The sequence below is a fragment of the Camelus dromedarius genome, chromosome 17 (assembly GCF_036321535.1).
Source record: "Camelus dromedarius isolate mCamDro1 chromosome 17, mCamDro1.pat, whole genome shotgun sequence".
Taxonomy (NCBI): Eukaryota; Metazoa; Chordata; class Mammalia; order Artiodactyla; family Camelidae; genus Camelus; species Camelus dromedarius.
The window spans coordinates 45,630,172-45,650,565 of record NC_087452.1 but is presented as its reverse complement, the minus strand read 5'-3'; the positions used below and the strand labels follow the sequence as shown (position 1 = coordinate 45,650,565).

Below are 20,394 nucleotides of genomic sequence, written 5' to 3'. Positions count from 1 at the left end.
AGATTTGGGGGGGTGTAGGGCATGTGATCTCCTGATGGTATTGTTGCCACTGCAATTCCGACAATTAACCAGGCAAAGTCTTCTACTGAAACAGTCAACCCGGCGTTGATCGGAGCTGAGTGTGCTCCTGAGACCCAGCTCCATGAACCCCTGCTGAGGGTGCTAGTGGAGGGGTTCACACGACTCACTTTCCATCTCCTCCCTCTGGGCACCCAGTATTTGCCCCCAGTGATTCACGCAATATTATTTTTAAATGCCCCCTCTTTTCTGTTTTACCTGTGGGAGATTTGAGGAAGTTTTTAAAGCTTACAAATGATCCTCACTAGGTGAGTGGATAAACAAAGTCTGACTCCAAAGGACACCAATCACCAGTAAGAACTACCAATCAACCTAATGACACAGGTGAATCTCCAAGGCTGCTAAACAGAGTCAGACTCTGCCTACAATGGCATAATTCCACGTAAAGGGATTCTGGGAAAGATAAAACTACATGGACAGAAAACAGATCAGCGATTGCCAAGGGCTGGGGGGGGGGTGTTAAACAGAAGGGAATCATGGAAAGTGATGGAACTCATTCAACAAAGTACAGAAGTGATAAATTACATTTTAAAGGGGCAGAACATATTATTTCTGAATTATACCTCAGTAAACCTGACTTTGAAGACAAATTAAGGTTTCTGTCCCTCAGATACATCCTCCAGAAAGGTAGGTATACATGGTGACCCATGAGAGGTCACACAGGATGGTCCCCACGTCACCCTCAGCTCTCTCATTCCCACAGCCCCACCAGTCTGGACCTGGTGCCGGAAACAGAAGCCACTCCAGGTATTTCAATCAGAAAGGGAATTAGGTGCTCACAGAATCACTGGTCTGGAGGAATAAAACTCTCCCTTAGATTTTAATTTTAAATTTCTTGGTTTTTTTAAATAATTTTTTTGGTGGGGGGGGATTAGGTTTATTTATTTACTTACTTATTTATTTAATGGAGGTACTGGGGATTGAACCCAGGACCTCATGCATGCTAAGCACACACTCTACCACTGAGCTATACTGCCCCACCCTCAGATTTAACACAGGAGCACATCATTGCAGGCAGCCTTGATCCAAGTGTCTAGAAGATACCACGGCTCCTGCCACCACAGTCTCTCACGCCAACCCAGTGGGGACTGAGACCCTAGGACAGTGACTCTGGTCACAACAAATGCCTCCAACACTCACATCTGCCAGCAGCACCAGCAGAAGGAATCTGGTCTCCAGCTCCCAAACCTCACACAAGCGCACTGATAAAACTGTCATGCATCTAGGGACGTCGCCTTGGGAAAGCCTGGGATGTCCAGTTGAGCTGTTAGGATTCCAATCCAGACAGTTGGCGGAGGTCCAGAGAGCCGGCCCACTGTCCCTCTGTCCTGAAGCAAGGCCTTCTTCAACAACAAAAGCACAAAAAAAACCTTTTCCAGTCTAAACTTGCATTTCAAACAGTGGTAAGAGTTGAAATATTGGTCTACCAACAGGGAAAACCAAGAGCTTAACTCATTTCATTATGGGAGAATATCTCATTTTCACATTTAGTTAGTTCCAGCCCCAACAGAATATAATTCTGAGATCACTGCTTTTGATAACAGAGCCAGCCACAATTCTCTTCTAACTTGTGTGTTAAAAACATGCTGGTCTTTGAGTTCTACTCTTTGGGGAATTAAACAGATTAAGCTTGAAAATGCATTCATTTTCCAGACATCTGTATGTTATTTCATGGTAAGCAAGAACCAGGGGAGGGGAGTGTGATACTGTGATTTATGACAAGAAATGTATATTTGCTTTTTGTCCCCATTTCTGGCACAGAGGTCAGAATTTCCTCTGTGGAAATTCTGGAATTAGGCCTAAGAGTTGAGAGAGATAAAGGTGTATTTTGTCTTGTTAATGAGTGGCTTTAGGAAAGCCCCTTGGTCACCTAAGGATGGGAGACAGTGGAGCCAACCCTGTGATTAGAGGGTTGGAGCTTTCAGTCCCAGTCCCTGACCTCTGGGGAGGGGAGAGGGGCTGGAGGTTAAATCACCAGTGGCCAAGAATGTAGTCAGTCATGCCTCTGTAATGAAGCCTCCATAAAACCCCAGAGGCACAGGGTTTAGAGAACTTTTGGGTGGTGAATAGGTGGAAGTGGGGGGAGAGTGATGGGTTCAGAGAGGTCATGGAGGCTCCCGCCCCCTCCCACAGACCCTGCCCTGGGCATCAATTCCATCTGCTCTTGAATTACGTCTTTTTGTAATAAACTGGTACATTTTGCTCTAGGTTCTATGAGCCACTCTAGCAAATTCACCAAACCTGAAGAGGAGGTCATGGGAACCCCTAGTCCACAGCTGGATGACTCGGAAGCATGGGTGACAACCTGGATTCGTGGTTGGTACCTGAAGTTGGCAGGGGCTTGGCGGGGCAGTCCTTAACCCGTGGGATCTGATGACATCTCCAGGTAGACAGTATCAGAATTGAGTTAAATTGTAGGACACCCAGTCTGTGTCCAATGAGAAACAGATTGATTGCTTGATGCTATTTAAAAAAAAATACACACACCAGACTGAGGTACCTTTTATACCCCCAATTTATGCTCCTAAAGACCTAACATAATCAAAACAATAAACCCGAAGAAAACAGTTTATTCAGCTAAAGTACCACAATCCTTAGTCTCCCAATGATCACTCACAGAGTAACTGTATTCTCTACATCAAAAGGGACAAGGAAACTTCTCTTGAGGAATTTTTAGCCTTTTGGAATTTCACTTCACTCCTTCTTGGGTTATGTCTCCAAATTGTAAAAAGGAGGAAAGGAAACATTTTCCTTTTTCTGAAAGGAAAACTACTGTGTGGCTACTGCTAGTTTCTTCAAATCCTTGACAAAGGGAAAAAATGTGACAAAGCACAACGGCCTAAAATAAAGAAATTCCAACCAACACTAGCTATTGGGCTGCGAGAATCATCTACCAGAGTTGTCAGTGGAAAAAATGAAGGAATTTTTTGCAAAAGAACTCTAATCCTTCCTTCTCAGAAAACCATCATGCACCCTCACACCCCAGAAGTCTCTCACTGCTCTAAGGGATTTCCAGACAGTATCTTCTTTTATCTTTTTTTTTTAAGTTTCCTTTTTTCAATTCTCTTTTTATGGGGGGGAGGTGGGTAATTAGATTTATTTATTTATATATGTATTTTTAATGGAGGTGCTGGGTATTGAACTCAGGACCTCGTGCATGCTAAGCATGTGCTCTACCACCGAGATGTACCTTCCTCCCAGACATTATCTTCTAATTCTCTGACAAAGGGAGTAAGAGCCAAAATGACAACCAGAAATTAATGACTGTTCCTAACTTAAGAGGGAAAAAAAAGCTCTCCCTAGTTCTTCTCCTTCAAGGTATTTTTTAAGAAGTTGAACTTGGGAGCTAGTTATTTCTCATAGACAATTATATACTATCTTCTGCCAATGCTACTAATCAGCAAAGCAAAGTGGGCAACAATTTTCTATAAGAAGAACAGATCTGGGCTCTCAAACTTTAGGGTTAAAGGAAGCACGTGAGGGAAAAGTGAAAGAAACACTACGAAGGACTCAGAATGGGGACGCTCGCCAGTCCAAATGATAAACTGATTAGGTTACAGCTCCTGTTAGGTTTTGCCCGTTACTGTACTGGGAGGAAGGAGGAGCTAAACAATTATCTCTAAAGATCTAATAACTTCTTCTTTAATTTCTCTCCAGAGCAAGATATATTAATATATCTTAATATATATATTAATATATATAAGCATGTATGTTATGGCGTGAACTCCCATAGGTCCCCTTCCAAGGGGATGGTAGGGACTGTATTGTTAACCCCTTAGCAGGGAAGCACCCATCCTCAAATGTCACCCCCCCAGTCTTTCCAAACAGCTAGGTGACAACAAGGCTCCGACCTCTCCCAGTCACCAAATTACCTTCCAATGCACAAACACATCAGCTCCAAGTGTTTTCCACCTGAAACTCCGTGTACAGGTGAGGCAAATGCACTTCAAAATCTCACCTCCCCTGTGGTTTCATACCCTGCAAAGGCACCTTAGAGATGCTAACGGAATACCTGCAGGGGGCTGATCCTGCCTCTATAAGACCCAAACCACCAAGGCACCATCAGAGCCTATAATCCCGTAAAGCTTGGGGAACAATTTCAATGGATCATCAAGACCATTTGATGGAAGAAGCTGCCTTGGGGCTTTCAACCTTATGAAATAGATTTGGGGGTGTTCTACAGTTTCCAAGCTAAAGCGATTTCAATGGAAATTCAAGAACAACCTATGGCGAAAGGAGGTCCCAGCCCGGTTCACGAGATCATGTCACCAGGACACGTGCATCAAAAGAGAAAACACAAACATCTACGCGTGACACAAGGGGAAACTGACAAGAGGCAGGCAGCACCTGCTTCCCTCCAGCTGCCACTCGGAGGCACGGCTAGTCAAGGAGCATCGTGCGGGCAGATGACGGGCTTCACGGAGCCGGCAGGGGCCTGGCTGGCCACTAAGGTCTGCGGGGCCGCTCCTCCCTGGTACCCGCAGCCTGGACCTGGGCTGCAGGGCACCGCCTAGGGGGAGAGTCCCAGCCACTGCCCCCGGGCCTAGCCCGGCTCCGCAGCATGCAGGAATCGAGCGTGTGAGGCAGGAGCTGAGGTGAGCACAACCACACGGAGAAGCCATCATCCAGGGGATATATTGTAACTGCTCCCATCGCCTCAACAGGCATCACGGTTAACGGCTGTGTTCCAATTTCTCCCCCTTGACGTTACAGTGACTCCCATTTCAGGGAAAGAGGAGACGCCCCGTGGGGAGGATCACAGTCTGCCCATGGCAGCTGCCAGGCACAGGACCAGAAGTGCCCGGCGAGCGCAGAGCTGATTTTGTCTCTCCGGGCAATGCTTCCGCTTCACAGTGTGAGTCTCCTCTTAAAACCAAGAGAGGAGCAAGTTACAAATATAATTCCTCTATTTCCAAACAAGCGCCAACACAAGCCGCGGCAGTGCGAGGAGAGGACGGCGAGCTTACCTCCGGCTCCGGCGGGAAGGTCTGTTCGTCCTCAGAGGAGTTTGGTAAAATGGCCCAGGTTATGTTGGAACTGGCGGATGGCAAAGAGCCAAGTGTCCCATTTTTCAGCTGCTCTGTGGAATGTGACTTGGGCCCGTGCCATCCCAGGATGCTTTCTGAAATAAAGACCTAGAATGATGCCAAGTATTTTCCAAATTACACATTTAGAGCTCAAGAAATCTCCGTATCTCACTGTGGAAGGAGCCTGACCTGAAGGGGACCCAATTTTCAGGAGACTGTGATGGATTTAAGTGGAACTTGATCTGAAGGGCGTACCAAGTGTAGATTCAGATCATCTGTTTATTTTTCTCTCTGTGGAGACTGTCACAAGCTGCCAATGCTGACTATATTTCAAGTCATCGTGGCAGGGCATTGGGAAAAGTTTTCAAGTAACAATAATTGCACCTCAGATAAACCTCACTGGCTACAATACTGACATGCGCAAAACCAGATCACCTACTTATAAACTAATTTCTGCATCGCAGCCATATCCAAACCACCAAAGGCTGTCTCTCCCTGTCCTTGGACAGATAGAATTCACTTTTTCCCAAGGTCCTATTTTTTTAAATGGGTTTTTACTTTTGAACTTTTGAAGAATACTTTTAAATATTTACAATAAAAAACAAAGGTTGAACTTTCTCAGCTACAGGCTGCTCAAAAAGCAGTCTGAATGTCAGCTGACACAATGACCACAGTGGAGAAAAGACGCCTGTAGTGTGACCACATGACACTGCCCCATCATTAGAGGTGGCCAGGGTGGCCAGCGTCAGGAAGTCCCACCACTAAGGATGGATGTGGTCATGCCATTCTAGCAAAAACACTTTGGGGTCACCAGATTAGTGTTCATAAAGCATCTTTCTGATCTTCTTTCAATGCTTAGGGAGAAAAAAAAAAGACTTGCTACCTCTCCTGTTGATTTTTTAAGAATCATGGATTATGACAGAAGAGTTGTATATGCTTACTAAGTGGGGCAGGAGTCATCGGAAGTAGATGGCAATGCTGCCAATGGAGTCAGAACAGGTCTCAAACTCAGCTGAGTCTGGAGAGTTTGTTCTCAACCTAAGAGTAGGAGTGAGTGATGAAGAAAAGGTCGGCTCCAGAGCAGACCACCTCGCATGAACTAGAACTCAGCTCCCCTTCTGCATCTCAGATATTCCATCCATAAGTAATCACAGCCCTCAGCCTTTTCACTGGATTTACTCCAAGGAAGAGCTACAGGTATCCCTAACTTTTAACACCTGGAGGAATATTTTGTTGATGGAAATGAAATAACAGAGGCAGGTGAGAGGGCTGTGGACGTGCCTGTGAGTGTTGGGTAGCCTCTGCATTCTCACCCAACCCAAGCATATGCTATGCAAAACTTTTTTTTTTTTTAATGCCAAGTGTTAGAGCACAGAAATCTGCTGCTTAGAAGCCTCAAGTGGCTCCTCCTTGCAACCGGAACACAGTCTGAAGGCCTGGCTTTTAGCTGCCCAGTTCTCTCCCTGGGACTGACGAGGTTCCAGCTAGGCTGTGTGTTTTTCCATTCCTCAAACACACGAGAGCCTTTGTGAGGGCTGTTTCCCTGCTCAGACCACCATCCTCCGGTTCCTCTACACAAGGGAGGGGGTTTCCCCTGAAAATCCAGGGGTCAGTTCAAACGTAACATGCTCAGAGAGGCCCCTGGGGACCTGGCTGGCCAAAGCAGCACTGCCAAGGCACTCGTCACACCGGTTTATTCCTACAGCTCTTACACCATCTGAACTCACTGTGTTTATCTGTTCACTGTCTGCTCTACTCTTCCCTCTAGAAAGTCAGCTCCTTGAAAACAGGGATAATACTGCCTTTGTTCAGCGCTCCGTCCCTAAAACTAGAACGCAGTCTAGGAGGGTGTGCTCATTAAAGCTGTGCCGAACGAATGAAGGACCATTGGGACTTTCAGAGATGGTGAATTTCAAGAAAAGTGTACGTAGAACAGTGGTTGCGAGGGGCAGGGGGATCAGGTGTGGGGAGTGATTGTTTAATGAATTCAGTTCTGCAAGATGAAAAGAGTTCTAGAGACTGATCGCACAATAATATGAATGTATTCAACACTACCAAGTTGTATACTTAAACGTGGATGGGATGGCAAACTTTCTGTATTTTACCACACTTTCTTTTTCAATGGCAAAAACAAGCATTCAAATACCACTCTTTGATGTCATTTTTAAAAAGGTAAAAACTCACAACACTAGTCAGAGGCTGAGGGATGAGCTGAGGACAGACTTGGGAAGAAACCCCATAAATAATAAGGCAGATGGACTGGGACTAAGAAAACCAACCCAGGGCTCAGGACCCTAGAATCTGCCGTAAGAAAGGAGGAAGGATACTTCTTACCTGTCCTGCTGACCAAATCCTGCTCAGAGACTTAAAGTTGGATTCCAATCTTAAATCTGTCTCATAAATGAAGGAGTGGTACTTTTTAAAATTTTTTATTGTATTACACAAGTAGTAAATGTTCTCTAGAGTAATTAGGAAGCCTTAAAAAGCAATAGGGGGAAAATGAAATCTGCTCTCCCAGGCAATCAGGACAGAGTTCCCTCCATCACTCCCACACATCAACTCTGTCCCTCCCTCCCCTGCATATACCGTCATTCAGAGATAATAACCAGGAGACAATGGGGCAGGAAGCAGAGTCTGGCCTGGCTGGGATACACAGCATCCTCAGATAGACACAGACCAGGTCCAGCTGGGGAAGAGTGAAAGTGGCAGTGCATGCTGGGAAATGTAGTTTTCCATAGACTCTATGGATGCAAACAATCTGTGAGTGAGGACAGGGTAGAACCCATCTCAGACCAGTCCAGCTCCTCTAATCACCGACCACCAGTTTGGGAACCTGCACAGACCTGTCTCGGGTAAGGATGAAGGAGGAAAATTCTAACCTAGACTGAATGAAAAGGATTGTATAGCGCTTAGGAAAAGAAACAGTATCCTCAGAAAGATACTCCGAAGGCTGAGAGGAACAATAATCCCTGAAATTTAACATAACATAATCTAACATAAGGTGTCAGAGAAAACAGCAGGCAAGCTGCACCCTCACAACAGTACAAAATAAAGTAGCCTCTATGAAAGCAGAACAGAGAGCAGAAGAAAACAGGCAGAGGTGTAGAAGGAGATGGAAGACAACAGAGGAGATATATGACAGAGACTCTAAAGGATACTGATCAGATCAACAGAACAGGAACAGTAAACAATGACAGAAGTAAACACCGCCTAAGATGGAGAGAGTGGGGATCCTGCTGAAACAGCACATTCTAGCAACATCAGTGGGAAATGACTCACATCTAGACACAGCTTGGCCATCCTTTCTTAGGCTTTTTATTACTGAAATCTCAAACACACGCAAAAATAGAATATTATAGCAGGAGGAGTATAGCTCAGTGGTAGAGCACATGGTTAGCAAGCACAAGGTCCTGAGTTCAATCCCCAGGACCTCCACTTAAAAAAAAAAATTGAGTAGTATAATGAATGCCTCACTCATGAAGCTTGGCAACATTTTCGACTAAGAAAAACCGGGAGAAAAATTTTCCAATCATTTAGGCAGAAAAGTTAGACTTGGCTTAAAGGGAGAAAAAAAGAAAATCAAGCTAGTCTTGGATTTTGCTACCACACTAAATGTCAGAAGAAGGTGAAGAGATGAAGAGAAGAATGCAAATGAAAGTCTACAGATTTGGGGGTGGGTGCGGGGCTGGTGGACTATGCTTGTCTTCAGGCAAATTATCTTTCCTCTGAAAAAGAATCAGCCTGTACTAAGCTCCTGCTGTGTGTCAGGGACTACCAGATGCAGTTGACGTGTGTTAACTCATCTAATCCTAATGACAACCCGTGAGGTAGGTCCTACTATTGTATGTCCACTTGACAGATTAAGAAAGGGAGGCACAAACAGCCAGCAAGTTTAAGCGGTAAAGATTAAAACTTGGGGAGGTGGGGGCAGTAATAGCTCAGTGGGAGAGCACATGCTTAGAATGCACGGGGTCCTCCTGGGTCCCATCCCAATACCACCATTAAAAATTGGTTTTAAATTTAAAAAAAAATTTAAAAGAAAAGAAAACCCAGGCCACCTGGTTCCAGAGCCCAGACCCTTAAAACTCTACTCTGTACACCTTCTCAGCTGCACTGCAGAGACTCAGAAAATAGTCTACCTTCCTGGGGAAAAGAACGACTTGAGGACATACTCCGATATATGAAGAAAAGAGGCAAGAGGCAGAATGAGGAACTCAAGACTGGTGAAGACCTATAAAAGGGAGGTAAAAAGACACCTGTCTCAGGGGAAAATTTAAAGAGGCACTGAGACACTCAGTAATCAAGATCAGTGATATGTTCACATAATATTTTTACATTAAAATTAATGCCCCCAAAACATGTCTTAAGGGCCTCAGTCTCACTTGCCTCACTTGATCTTCAAATTGTCAAATCCTGTCTTTCTTTAAGATTTTAATGTTTTGTTCATCCTGGATTTTTTGGCATTAATTTTGGTTTAAAAATATTGCATTAAAATATCATTTATCTTAGCGGGGGAGGGTACAGCTCAGTGGTAGAGCACATGCTTAGCATGCATGGGGTCCTGAGTTAATCCCCAATATCTCCATTAGAATAAATAAATGAATAAATAAATAAACAAACACCTAATTACCTCCCCTTCCCCCCAATTTTTTTTTGATTTTTTAAAGGAAGAAATACTTTTTAAAAAACCCCAAACAACAACAAAAAAACCCACATCGTTCATCTTAATTACTTTGGCACCCTTAAAAGTGTGTTCATGGTAAATGCCTCATTCACCTCACCCTGTCCCAGCCCGGGAACTGAATTTAAATACTTTTTGTAAACATGATTATACAACTGAGTATTAAGTCAAAATTATTTTGGAGATATTTAATCATTATCACACATTAAGTGTTAACTTACTATTAAAATACAAATAACAATAGCCCCCGCTATGACATTACCAAAAGTCGGGAAGTATATCAGAGAAACAAAGGAAAATGGAGTATTCTTCATCACTAAAGGAGTCAAAAAGTAGTGTGTCATTCTAGGGGAGGGTATAGCTCAGTGGTAGAGTGTGTGCCTAGCATGCACGGGGTCCTGGGTTTAATTCCCAGTGCCTCCATTAAAAAGAATTAAGAGAAATAAATAAACCTGATTACCTACCCTCCTCCAAAAAAAAGAAGGTAGTATGTCATTCTTGACTCTGATGATTAGAAAAATACAAGTTAAAAATGCGGATGAAGAATATATACTAGAATTTATACACTTTTCCCCAAAACACTGAAGAAACATAAAGGAAACACAACTTGTGTAGCAAAATAAGAGAAATAAGAAAAGCAGCATAGAGGCATGAAAACAAAACACATAATGGAGACTAACAGGCAAACACCAGAGTAAAGCAAGAAAATAAATGGACTGCAGTCCTCATTTGAAAGATAGATTCTCAAGACTGTCATAAAACAAAAAGCAAAGCTAAACCTATTTCATCAATCCGAAGACACATCAACATTCACATGTTAGCATCTCTGAAATTGGAGTTCATCTCACTATCAATGGCATGTGAGGGTTTAACTGGCAGCTTTTCCTTCATGGCACAAAGCATAGTGGTGTGTTTTCCTACTGATGTGTTTGATGGCTGAGAAAATGTGCCGCACCTCTAGAAAGTGACTCAGAAGGTCTAAAGGAAAAAGATGATCCCAAACATCCAGGAAATACAAATGAAAAGAAGATGGGGATCAAATATTACCGCGTAGCTGCCGCCTGCGGTGAATTGAGGAGCGGGACGTCAATCACCTTTCACTCCCTAGTCCACCCTAACGCGCGTGAGCGGGGAGACCACCAGAGGTGGTCCAGCAGAGAGCATAGGCGGGTAAAGAATGGGGGTATCCACCAGATGGCAAACCCAGTCCTGAAATCAGGCTTTGACACACATCTGCGTCTCCTCACACAACTCGCCCTGGTAGATATAAGAGCCCAGAGAAGAAGGGAAAGAAACTATGAACCAACCAGAAGAAGAAGGAAAGCTACCGAAGATTTAACCGTGGACGTAAAGGTTTGACTATGAAATTGTCTTACTCTGTCTTTGGCCTCCCCGTTTACCCCTTCCTTGAGTGCCGAGAGCCACCGTGCCCGGGCCTCCCAGGCTCAGTAAACCTGAAGTTCTCCCCAAAGGGACTGACATTCACAAGCCTGGGGAAAATATGAAGCATGTTTACAATGCAAAGCTGGGATGTTAGTATCTAACTGCTTTCTTGAGGGAGAAGTGGCCACTCAAACAATCTGTTTAGACAGTTGTTTAAAATAAAAAATCCACCCACATGAAATACTCTGCAATGCCAGCTTTTCTCTTTACCCAAATGCTCTTTACTGAAGGAATCCTCACATTCCTCTCTTGGCTTTTAATCACAAAGTCAGGGAAGGTGACACACACAGGATGCGTTTCACCAGGAGCAGCGCGTGCCAGGAAAGAAGGCAGAAGAGATAGGAAAGCAAAGGGACAGTGAGTGGGGAAAAGAGGTGAGTGCCGGGAGTCTGAAGATGTCTCTGGAAAACAAGTGAAGCCCAGCAGAAGAAAAACGGTCACTGGCAGGAAAAGCCAAGGCAAGTCCCTGCAAAATAATCTGGCCCCTATTTGACCAAACCCCAAAATGAGATGAACCAATGCACCTGGCTGCTTAACTGACAATCCCTACAAATCCAGAAGGAAAACATTACTGGAAGGGCAGGTGAAGAAAAGCTCATTAAGTCCTGTTCTAGTCCTCCTCTCCTCAATTACACGTGTGTCCCTCTCTGCCCTGACTCATGCCCGAGGGCATGGGTGTCGTCCACTGCAATTTCCCGAGGCTCAAGTGGCAGCTCCGACCCCAGTGTTCTTTCCTGACATGCCCTGCATCCATCATTTGTGGGCACCCAGCTCTGCCCGAGCTGGTCTGGTCACAGGTGTCTGCGCTGACTCTGAACCACGCTCCCTGTATCAAGGCTGCAAGTGAGGAACCACCCAGGACATGAGACATCAGTACCCTGCCCCTCAGACCATGTTAAGGGTCCAGAACCCGCCTCCAGCCCAGACTCCCAAGCAGCCCAGCCCTCTCCAGCTCTGGTGCAGCCCTACCTGCCTCTCCATGTAGTCTGAGACGCGCATCCAGACTTGGGAAACCAGATCCCCACCTGCCTGCCCCATCGATCATGGCCTCCATTGACATGTTGGGGCGGATTTAGTCACCAGGACGGAGGAGGACTGCGTAACACGAGTTGATCAAAAAGCCAAGTTACTTTATTCATTTTAGCTACAAACCTCTCTGTACACAGAAGTTAACTGAAGCATTTCAGCCCAGTACATCTTAGAGATAACCTCGGAGACAGGTCTAGGAGCCCGAAATGCGTAGGTGGGAGCAGAGGAACACTCAAATGATTCTGGACCTCCGCCCAATTGCTTGAATGTGGCTTCGGGGAGCAACACCTGCAGACAGAGGTTCCAAAGCCGACACGTTCCCCGGAAGAGACAACAAAAAGCTACAGAGGACGAGATGCTGCAAGACCACAAATTAATTTTTGACTCAGAAAAGGGGCAGAAGGAAAAAAGTCAGCACAGGGGTCAGAAAGCAAAGAGACTTCGAGAACAATGCACACGGATATCAGCTGTGCTGGGGGGTCTGCGCCTCCCTGCCCCTAAATATCTAAAGGAAACCCTGACAGAGGTTTGCACTGATGAGATTTTGATTTCCATCAACCCAGCCTGGCACTCCTTGGACAGAACTGTTATGTTTTTATCAGCGGGAGTGAGGCTGCTATAGCCACTGTCAACCTGGAGAGCCCTGAGGCTCTAAACAAATGCATTTTGTGGTGACACCCCCAGGGTCACCCTCTTCTCTTATGCTGCCAGCTTGAGCTTTTGGAATTCTGTTTTAACTGCAGGCAACTATGATGCTTTGGATGCAGGAAGTCATTCTTTTTTTTTTTTTTTTTTTTTTGGCCCAATGTGTGGCATAGATTTAAAAGACACAGGCAGAATGGTTTAAAACCTAAGGGGCTAAAAAAGAAAAAAAAACCTAAGGGGCTGTGTTATATGGAATATAACTTTTAAAAGGGTTAAGAAGACAAGGAAACAAAATAAATCTTGTGAGGCCTCAGGCTCTCTATTCTCCAACCTTCAGCCAAGTTCCTTGGTAAAACGGACCAAAAGGAAGGCAGGATGGACAAACGGGGCTGGGGTGGGGAGACAGGCATGGAAGATATACAGGAGGTCGCTCAGTGGGTGCCGTAATGTCCGGAGACACTGCTCGGTCTCCCCTCCCCACAGAGAGTCCCCATTTCAACCTGCCACATCTGAAATTCCATCTGAGCTTTGTCCCTCCAGACCCTGGAAAACACCAGAGACACAATGAAAATTTGGGGAAAAAATTCAAAATTTGCTGGAAACCAGCTCTGAAAAAAGATATAAGGGAATACTTTCAGGAATAAGAAAATGGTTCAAGTTTATATCTGCCGGTGAAAGATTCTTGGGATGAGCCCATTTGGTCGCAGAAGCTAGAAGCATGATCCAGTGTGAGAGGGATCACAGGAAACTTGAAAAGCATCCAGCCTAACTGATTTGTGCCCAAGCTCCAACGGGCTCACTGAGGCTCAATCCAGACCAGGAAAAGTCAGGGGGCTCAGAATCAGAGTCCCATTTCCAACTGGAGAAGGAAGAGGGAAGTGAAAACCAGCTTGGGTGTCTTCCTCTGTGCCTGAACACACACATTTCTTCCAGCATGCATCCTGCACCTGAACTTTATTTTGTTATAAAAAAACATCAATAGAACAATTGGCAAAATTTAGTAACATCTGCAGATGAGGAATAGGACTGTATTTATGTTAATTTACTGATTTTGACCACTGTGCTGTTATTACAAAGGAAAGTGTGCTTTTTTAATGAAATATACACTGAGGTACAAAAAGGTAAAGATATATCAAGTCTGACTGAACCTTACTCTTAAGTGGCTAGATTTTATACTATACTTATATTTAGAAAGAGGATATAAAGCAAATGTCATAAAATGTTCACATTTGGATAACTGGAAGATACATAAGAATTTTTCATACTATTCATGCAACTTTTCTGTAAGTCTCAAATTGTTCCCCAATAAAGTAAAGAAGAAAATAAAACTTGGCCTGAGAAAATGATGATGTGAGCAGGACAGTGTTCCTGGCCCCAGTCTGGAGGGCCCAGGACCTGCCGGGGGGTCTGTTCTGAATGAAGAACCCCAGACATCTGTCACAGAGGGAAGACCCACCTCTGGTCTTGACTTTGCCATAGCTGGGCTGCCTCAGGCAGGTCACTTAACTGCTCTGAGCCTCAGCATCTCATCCAAATGATGGGCATAATATCTACTTGGTGATGATTTCAGAAAATGTGTAGCAGAAGCCAAACACTGATAGCCTCGGAGCGTAGTAAATGATGCTGGGTATTACAGAAGAAAACCCAAATTACCCACGGACAATCTCCTCTGGGAAACCAACATCCCTCTCTTAACCCTGGTGAAAAGGGGGAAGCATGGAACAGACTCTCATTCATAGCCCCGCTTTACTCTCCATCGCCCAAACTGCCTCGTTCCCCCTTAATTAACTGAACCTCGGGCAACAGAGCTCAATGAGGCTTCTCCTCAGCTCTTAATTCTAATGCTTTATCATTATATACGACATGACCAATCTCAAGCTATTTTCACCTTTATCATTTAATTTAATCCTCACTAATATCTTTGTATCTGCTTATCGATTAAACCCTCCTTCAAAAGGATCCAGGCATCATAAGGGAGTTTGTTATTATCTCTAGCTTCTTGATAAACAACTAGAAATGCTTCTCCTGTGCATTCCAGAGAAGCTCTGTGCGAAGAGGACGCCCACTGCAGCGAGGCGGGAGCAGGAGGCACCGGGCGTGTCCAGCACGAGAGGGTGCGCAGTAAAACGTAGGGGACACACACCACAGGCACGATTAGAAATAGTGGACTAGATGCTGCACAGTGATGGACCATAAAACACAACACTGGGTGCAAAATTCACAAATGGAACAGAATGTAGACTGTGATGCAGTGAGTCTAAAAGGAGTTCCACAGTATTCATGTAAACAGGCTAACCAGTTCAGAGGATGTTCTATTCTAATTGGTAAAATAGAAATAAAAATGTCCCCCCAAAAAGCAGGGGAGGGTATAGCTCACTGGTAGAATGCATGCTTAGTATGCATGAGGTCCTGGATTCAACCCCCAGTACCTCCAATTAAAAAAAAATTTTTTTATTTAAAAAAAAATATGTCCCAAGCTATGTGGGGAGAGAGGAAGGAATACATGGAGAAACACTTGGACAAAAGGAGATCTGATAGATAATGAACAAATGGGTGAATTTAAAGGAGGAAAGCAATGGCTGGCAGACAGGCAGACACACCCCTACCCCCGCCCCGCCAGCACTCATCTGCAGACCCAGGCAAGCCCCCTGGGAGGCCTTACCTGAGGGCCCTGGCCGGTGGCTGGGCTGGCCCACGTGGTGCATGCTCTGCTGGAGCAGGCTGAGACACTCCCCGAGGCAGCTGAGGGTAGCAGCAGAGGTAGCTTTCAGGAGCAGCAGGTCCTGGTCCAAGGCAGTGAGGGGGCCGGACCCTGGCAGAGACTCGATGGCGTGCACAAGGTTCTTCTGCTGTCCTTCCACCTGGTTCATCATCTATGAATGGGAAGACAGCGAGGAGGAGAGAGTCAGAAGTCCTCCCTGCGCCGGGTGGGAAGCCAGCACTGAGACCACATGGGTGGATGTGAGTGACAGGAGAGTGTAAGAGGAACCGTCATCACCTGGATGACAAGCATCGTGGAGGCGGCTCAGCGGGCATCTGGGGCACATCCATCCTCTGATGATGCAGACCCAAGTGAAATCCATCTGGGTCAACATACCCCCAGGCACACATCTGCCGCTCTGATCACAAGAGAATTTTAGAACTTTGGAGCTGGAAGGGACCACTGGGGCCATCTGGGTGTGTCATTCTACAGATCTCCCAAAGGTAACAAATAAATACACTAAAAGAAGAAGTCTTATAACCATCTTTAAGGTCCGTGGAGTACGGAAGGTCATTGGAGACGGTGGCTGAGCGTGGCTTGGCCTCAGAGCAAGGTTCATCCCTTGCCTTCCCTCCAGCTCCAATCCATCCCCAACTCCTTGACAGTCCTATTGGAAGTTCAGGAAATAGAAGTGAAATCTGGGGCTGGCATTTGGAGGCATGAGACCAGAATGAAGCCAGTGCCAGACGACTCCACCCCCAAAATGCTAGAACAGCACGTGACTTCCTTAACATCATGCACGGCGCTGGGAGGAGGAGAAAATCCTGGAAGTCCAGAGCCAGCCCTGCTCCAGCTGCAGCCATGACAAACCAATAACCCTGTGCTGGGGGCTAGCTTCAGTTCATAAGCTACAGACAAGCAGTCATCCAACTGTATCTCTGAATGACAAATGGAGGAGAAAGAACTCAAGAACCAGACAAGGACTTTCCTGGTTATCTTTCAAAGTTCATCTCCCTCCTGTTTTACAGCTTATCTCACAAAACAAGATAATGCACCTACAATGTAAGGCTAGCAAATAAACAGTCGTGCTGAAGCACGGAGGAGCTAAAGCAGCCCGCCCAAGTCACAGGGTCACAGATCACAGGTCAGCACCAGAGGCAGGAACCAACTTCTGGTCTCCAGACACTGGGCCACTGCTTCTTAAGCTTCCCCCACAAAAGTCATCCTTAGATTGAACCAACAGCTCCTACTTTGTCACTGTCATCCCTGGAGGATCCTTGAATTACCATAATGATGCCACCAGCCAGGTAGAAGCAATAATTTTATAAGGACTGCTGGATGTGGACATAAAACTCATCCCATGCTTGGGCTAATTTTTCTGTTTTCTTTTGAAGACAAATATCTGCTATTTTCTACTATTCTGTGTAGTCACCTGCTTTAAAAAAACAAAAGCTCCTCTGTTGCAATCCAACTTACCAAAATAGGTGTCATTACTTCAAGAAGATTGTAAAATATCGACATTACTGCATACTCATCCTCTGGCCACGTGCATCATTTCTTGCAGATTACAGAGGTTACACTTTGCCATCTGGCTCCTAAAACAGTACTGGGAGCATGACTGGGGCACAATGAGAAGTCATTTCTCCTTTGATCTTTGCTGAAGAGCCACCTTCTCCAGAAAGCTTCGCAAACCATATAATTTTTTTAATGTATTTACTTTAATTGAAGTTGAGTCGGTTTACAATGTTGTGTTAATTTCTGGTGTACAGCACAGTGATTCAGTTATTCATATACATATATTCCTTTTCATGTTCTCTGTCATTGCAGGCTACAAGGTATTGACTATCATTCCCTGTGCTGTACAGCAGGACCTTGCTGAACCACATAATTTAAAACCGCACGTCCCGCCCAATCTTTGGCACTCCTGTCCTCCTTTACTGACTTATCTTTCCCCAGAGCATTTACCACCTGCCAACCCAACTTAAAATTTACTTGTTTCTTCTGCTCACTTGTGCTAGTGTGAAAGCAGGACCCAGGCTGTGTGTGCTGCTCACTGACGTATCCCAAGCCCAGTAAGCAGCTGTGGGATGAATGAACGAACCCACCGCTTGCCCTTCTCTCCCTGAGATGGAAGACACGAAGTCCACAGAAATCATTACACTCAGTACAACGTGGCTGAAGATTTAGTAGACAATAATACTTCCATTATCCGCCGAAGTTTGCCAAGAAATGGTTAAATGTAACACGGAAAAACAGAAAATGTGCACATGTTCTTTGACAACCAACTCTATGTAGAACTGCTAACATTTAGGGAGAAGTCGATTTCGAGCTATGTGTCGTAGTCAGCATTTCTGTAAATTTCTACCATAAAATCTGGTCTTAGAAAAATGTTGTGTTGAAAGGCAAGAAGAAAACATGATGAATCACATAATATGCTGTGTTCTTGACTATTATGAAGGATGCCATGATGCTTAAGAGAAAAGGTGAGTAAAATGAAACCATTAACTACGGAGTACAGTTGTTTTTAATCAACAGAAGGAATAAAATATTCCAATTATACAGTATAGGATAAATCCTAGTTATTCACAAGCATTAAATATTATGCAAATCTCAGGTAATAAAAACACAAAATTGACTCACAGAATCTCCTACTCTGTTACGACAGAGGCAGGGGCCAGAGACAGACCATACAGACTTGAAAAGCATGCAACAGTATGTATCGAGAGCCTGTTGTCAGCACCAGAGGCAGGTCGGCCTTCTAGAGGGGCCGTCTGAACCGGCAGTGGGTGGGCTTGACAGTTACGATGACTGCAGGACAGCTGGCCCTGAGTGGGAGGGGGTGGGGCTGCTACATGCCCCGCAAGTCAGGGCACAGTCCCACACGTGAACTCTCCTGCTCAAAATGCCAATAGCACCCCCAGTCGCCCTGTGCCAGAGACACATTGGTCTTCAGGCACTGATGGGTTTCTGCATCTTTCTTGGTAAACTGAGAACCAAAAGTTAAGCAAGCCCGGAACAGCGCTTGATACACGGTAGACACCCAGAGATGCACTTTCTCCCCCTTTTCCATGGGATGCAAAACAGGACTCTAGCCTTTAAAAACACAATCGACGTCAACTCTCACTTTGTATCAGCTTCATCAGGCTGCAAAAGAAATGGAGCAAACCCTGAAAGTGATGCGGGGGCCCCAGCCTCCGTGCCTGCATCACAGTCATCACCGCACTGACGTTTCTGAGACTGGGAGGCACTAGTGGAGAGCCTTCAGCAGACTTGCGAAGAACCAATGTCGGCTGTCTTCACCACTGAGGTTACTGAAGGGCACACAGGAGAAGGTGAACATGGCGCCAGAAAGCTGTATGTGACAGAAACACCACTGACAAATTTCCAAAGCAGCTCCCTCCCTGTTGCAAGGTTCCCACAGGCGCGTCAACACAAGAGCAAAGTGGAGCCATCGACCCTCCTGGCCTTTGAACAAGCTGAACCACTAATTACACCTAAGTTTCAAGTCAGCCCTGTAAACGCTTCTTCTGAAGCACAACATTAACCACATGTGGTGTTTTAAAACAAACAGAAAGGCACACATTTCATTTCTTGCTGGCAGAAATTGGCTTCCACAACTGGGGTATCACTATCTCGTAATACAGGTGCAAAATGGGAACCCACTGTGAAATGTCAGAGATCCACACCCTGAAATGTCAGCTCTGAGGCTGTGAAACAGACTAACTGTAGGTCAAGTCCCACTTCACAGGGAAGGAAAAAATTCTATCTCCCATTTCTCATTGCACAAACAATAGCATATACACTGCAAAATCAAAGCATAGGTTAATGCTAATAAAGTCAGTGGCTGCAGATTTTATGATTTTATTTCAGTGAAGCTGAAACCAAAGCTGAAGGCAAAGACCAAAACTCAATGACATCAGCTCAATAAGATGTGATCGGCTAAAGAGAGAACGGGAGAGGGCAGCAAAGGGGCAGGGGCTTCGCTCGCCCTGATCGCTTCAGACTGTTCTGAGCTGCAAACCTTGGTGCAGGTTCTGAGAGGCCTGGGAAAGGTCCAAACCTGACAGCCCAGACATCAGTGAACACCAGCTCCTCAACCATCCATCCATCCATCCGTCAATAACCAAAGCACCAGCATCAAGCACCTCGGGAGCACAGCCTTCTTATCCTGACGTCACCAAGGCTGCCTGCCTTGCTTGGCAGAGCCTCCTGGGCTCAGAGACTCTCCGGTGCCTTCAGTAACTCAATCTGTCCTGATGGAAGCAGACCAAACAATTTGATGCCACCTTCAAGGTGGCCTTGGTTTGGCCTGTCTCCTCAGCCTGGCGGGATTCCAGAGCCCCTCTAGGCCTCCCCTCTGGGTCAAGGATCAGTCCTTGGCTAACTCAGGCACTTTCTTCACCTGGGCTTAAAAGCCAGGCTTCCAAGATCTTAGAAACAAAACATACACTCTGTCACCCACCCCCTCCCTCACCCTGCCCCTACACACAGCTTACTGTCTCCATTAAAACAGATTTACTATTCCACTACTCTCATTAGCATCACTTTAATATTCCTGGAGACTCCCACCCCAGAAATGAATTGATAGCTCGTTATAGAAGCTTCCTGAAATACCCATTAACTCTTTAATGGAAAGCATCAGCATACAGCGCACATCCTAAGACTGGCTACCCGCCTTGCCTGCAAATCCTTGCCTTGGTGTTTCCACCAATCCTGAGCTGCTGTATCTTGTTTACCTAATCCTAACCAAGTCCCTGTAACATAAACCAAACTTCCAATTCTCAGCTTCT

At 45.4% G+C, this 20,394-nt stretch overlaps 1 protein-coding gene and 1 non-coding gene across 2 annotated transcripts in view; both read right to left on the bottom strand.

Moving 5' to 3' along the window:
- OSBPL10 (oxysterol binding protein like 10) overlaps nucleotides 1–20,394 on the bottom strand; it is a 268,519-nt gene that overhangs the window by 52,644 nt on the left and 195,481 nt on the right. The window contains exons 5-6 of the mRNA XM_031469821.2: nucleotides 15,566–15,776; nucleotides 5,046–5,200 (exon numbers count right to left, since the gene is read on the bottom strand). Coding sequence (XP_031325681.2) covers nucleotides 5,046–5,200; nucleotides 15,566–15,776 — 366 coding nt within the window. The remainder of the gene's footprint in view (nucleotides 1–5,045; nucleotides 5,201–15,565; nucleotides 15,777–20,394) is intronic.
- Nucleotides 5,394–5,533, bottom strand: LOC116158381 (U4 spliceosomal RNA). The gene has a single exon (XR_004142688.1). It is a non-coding gene; the product is annotated as a U4 spliceosomal RNA (small nuclear RNA).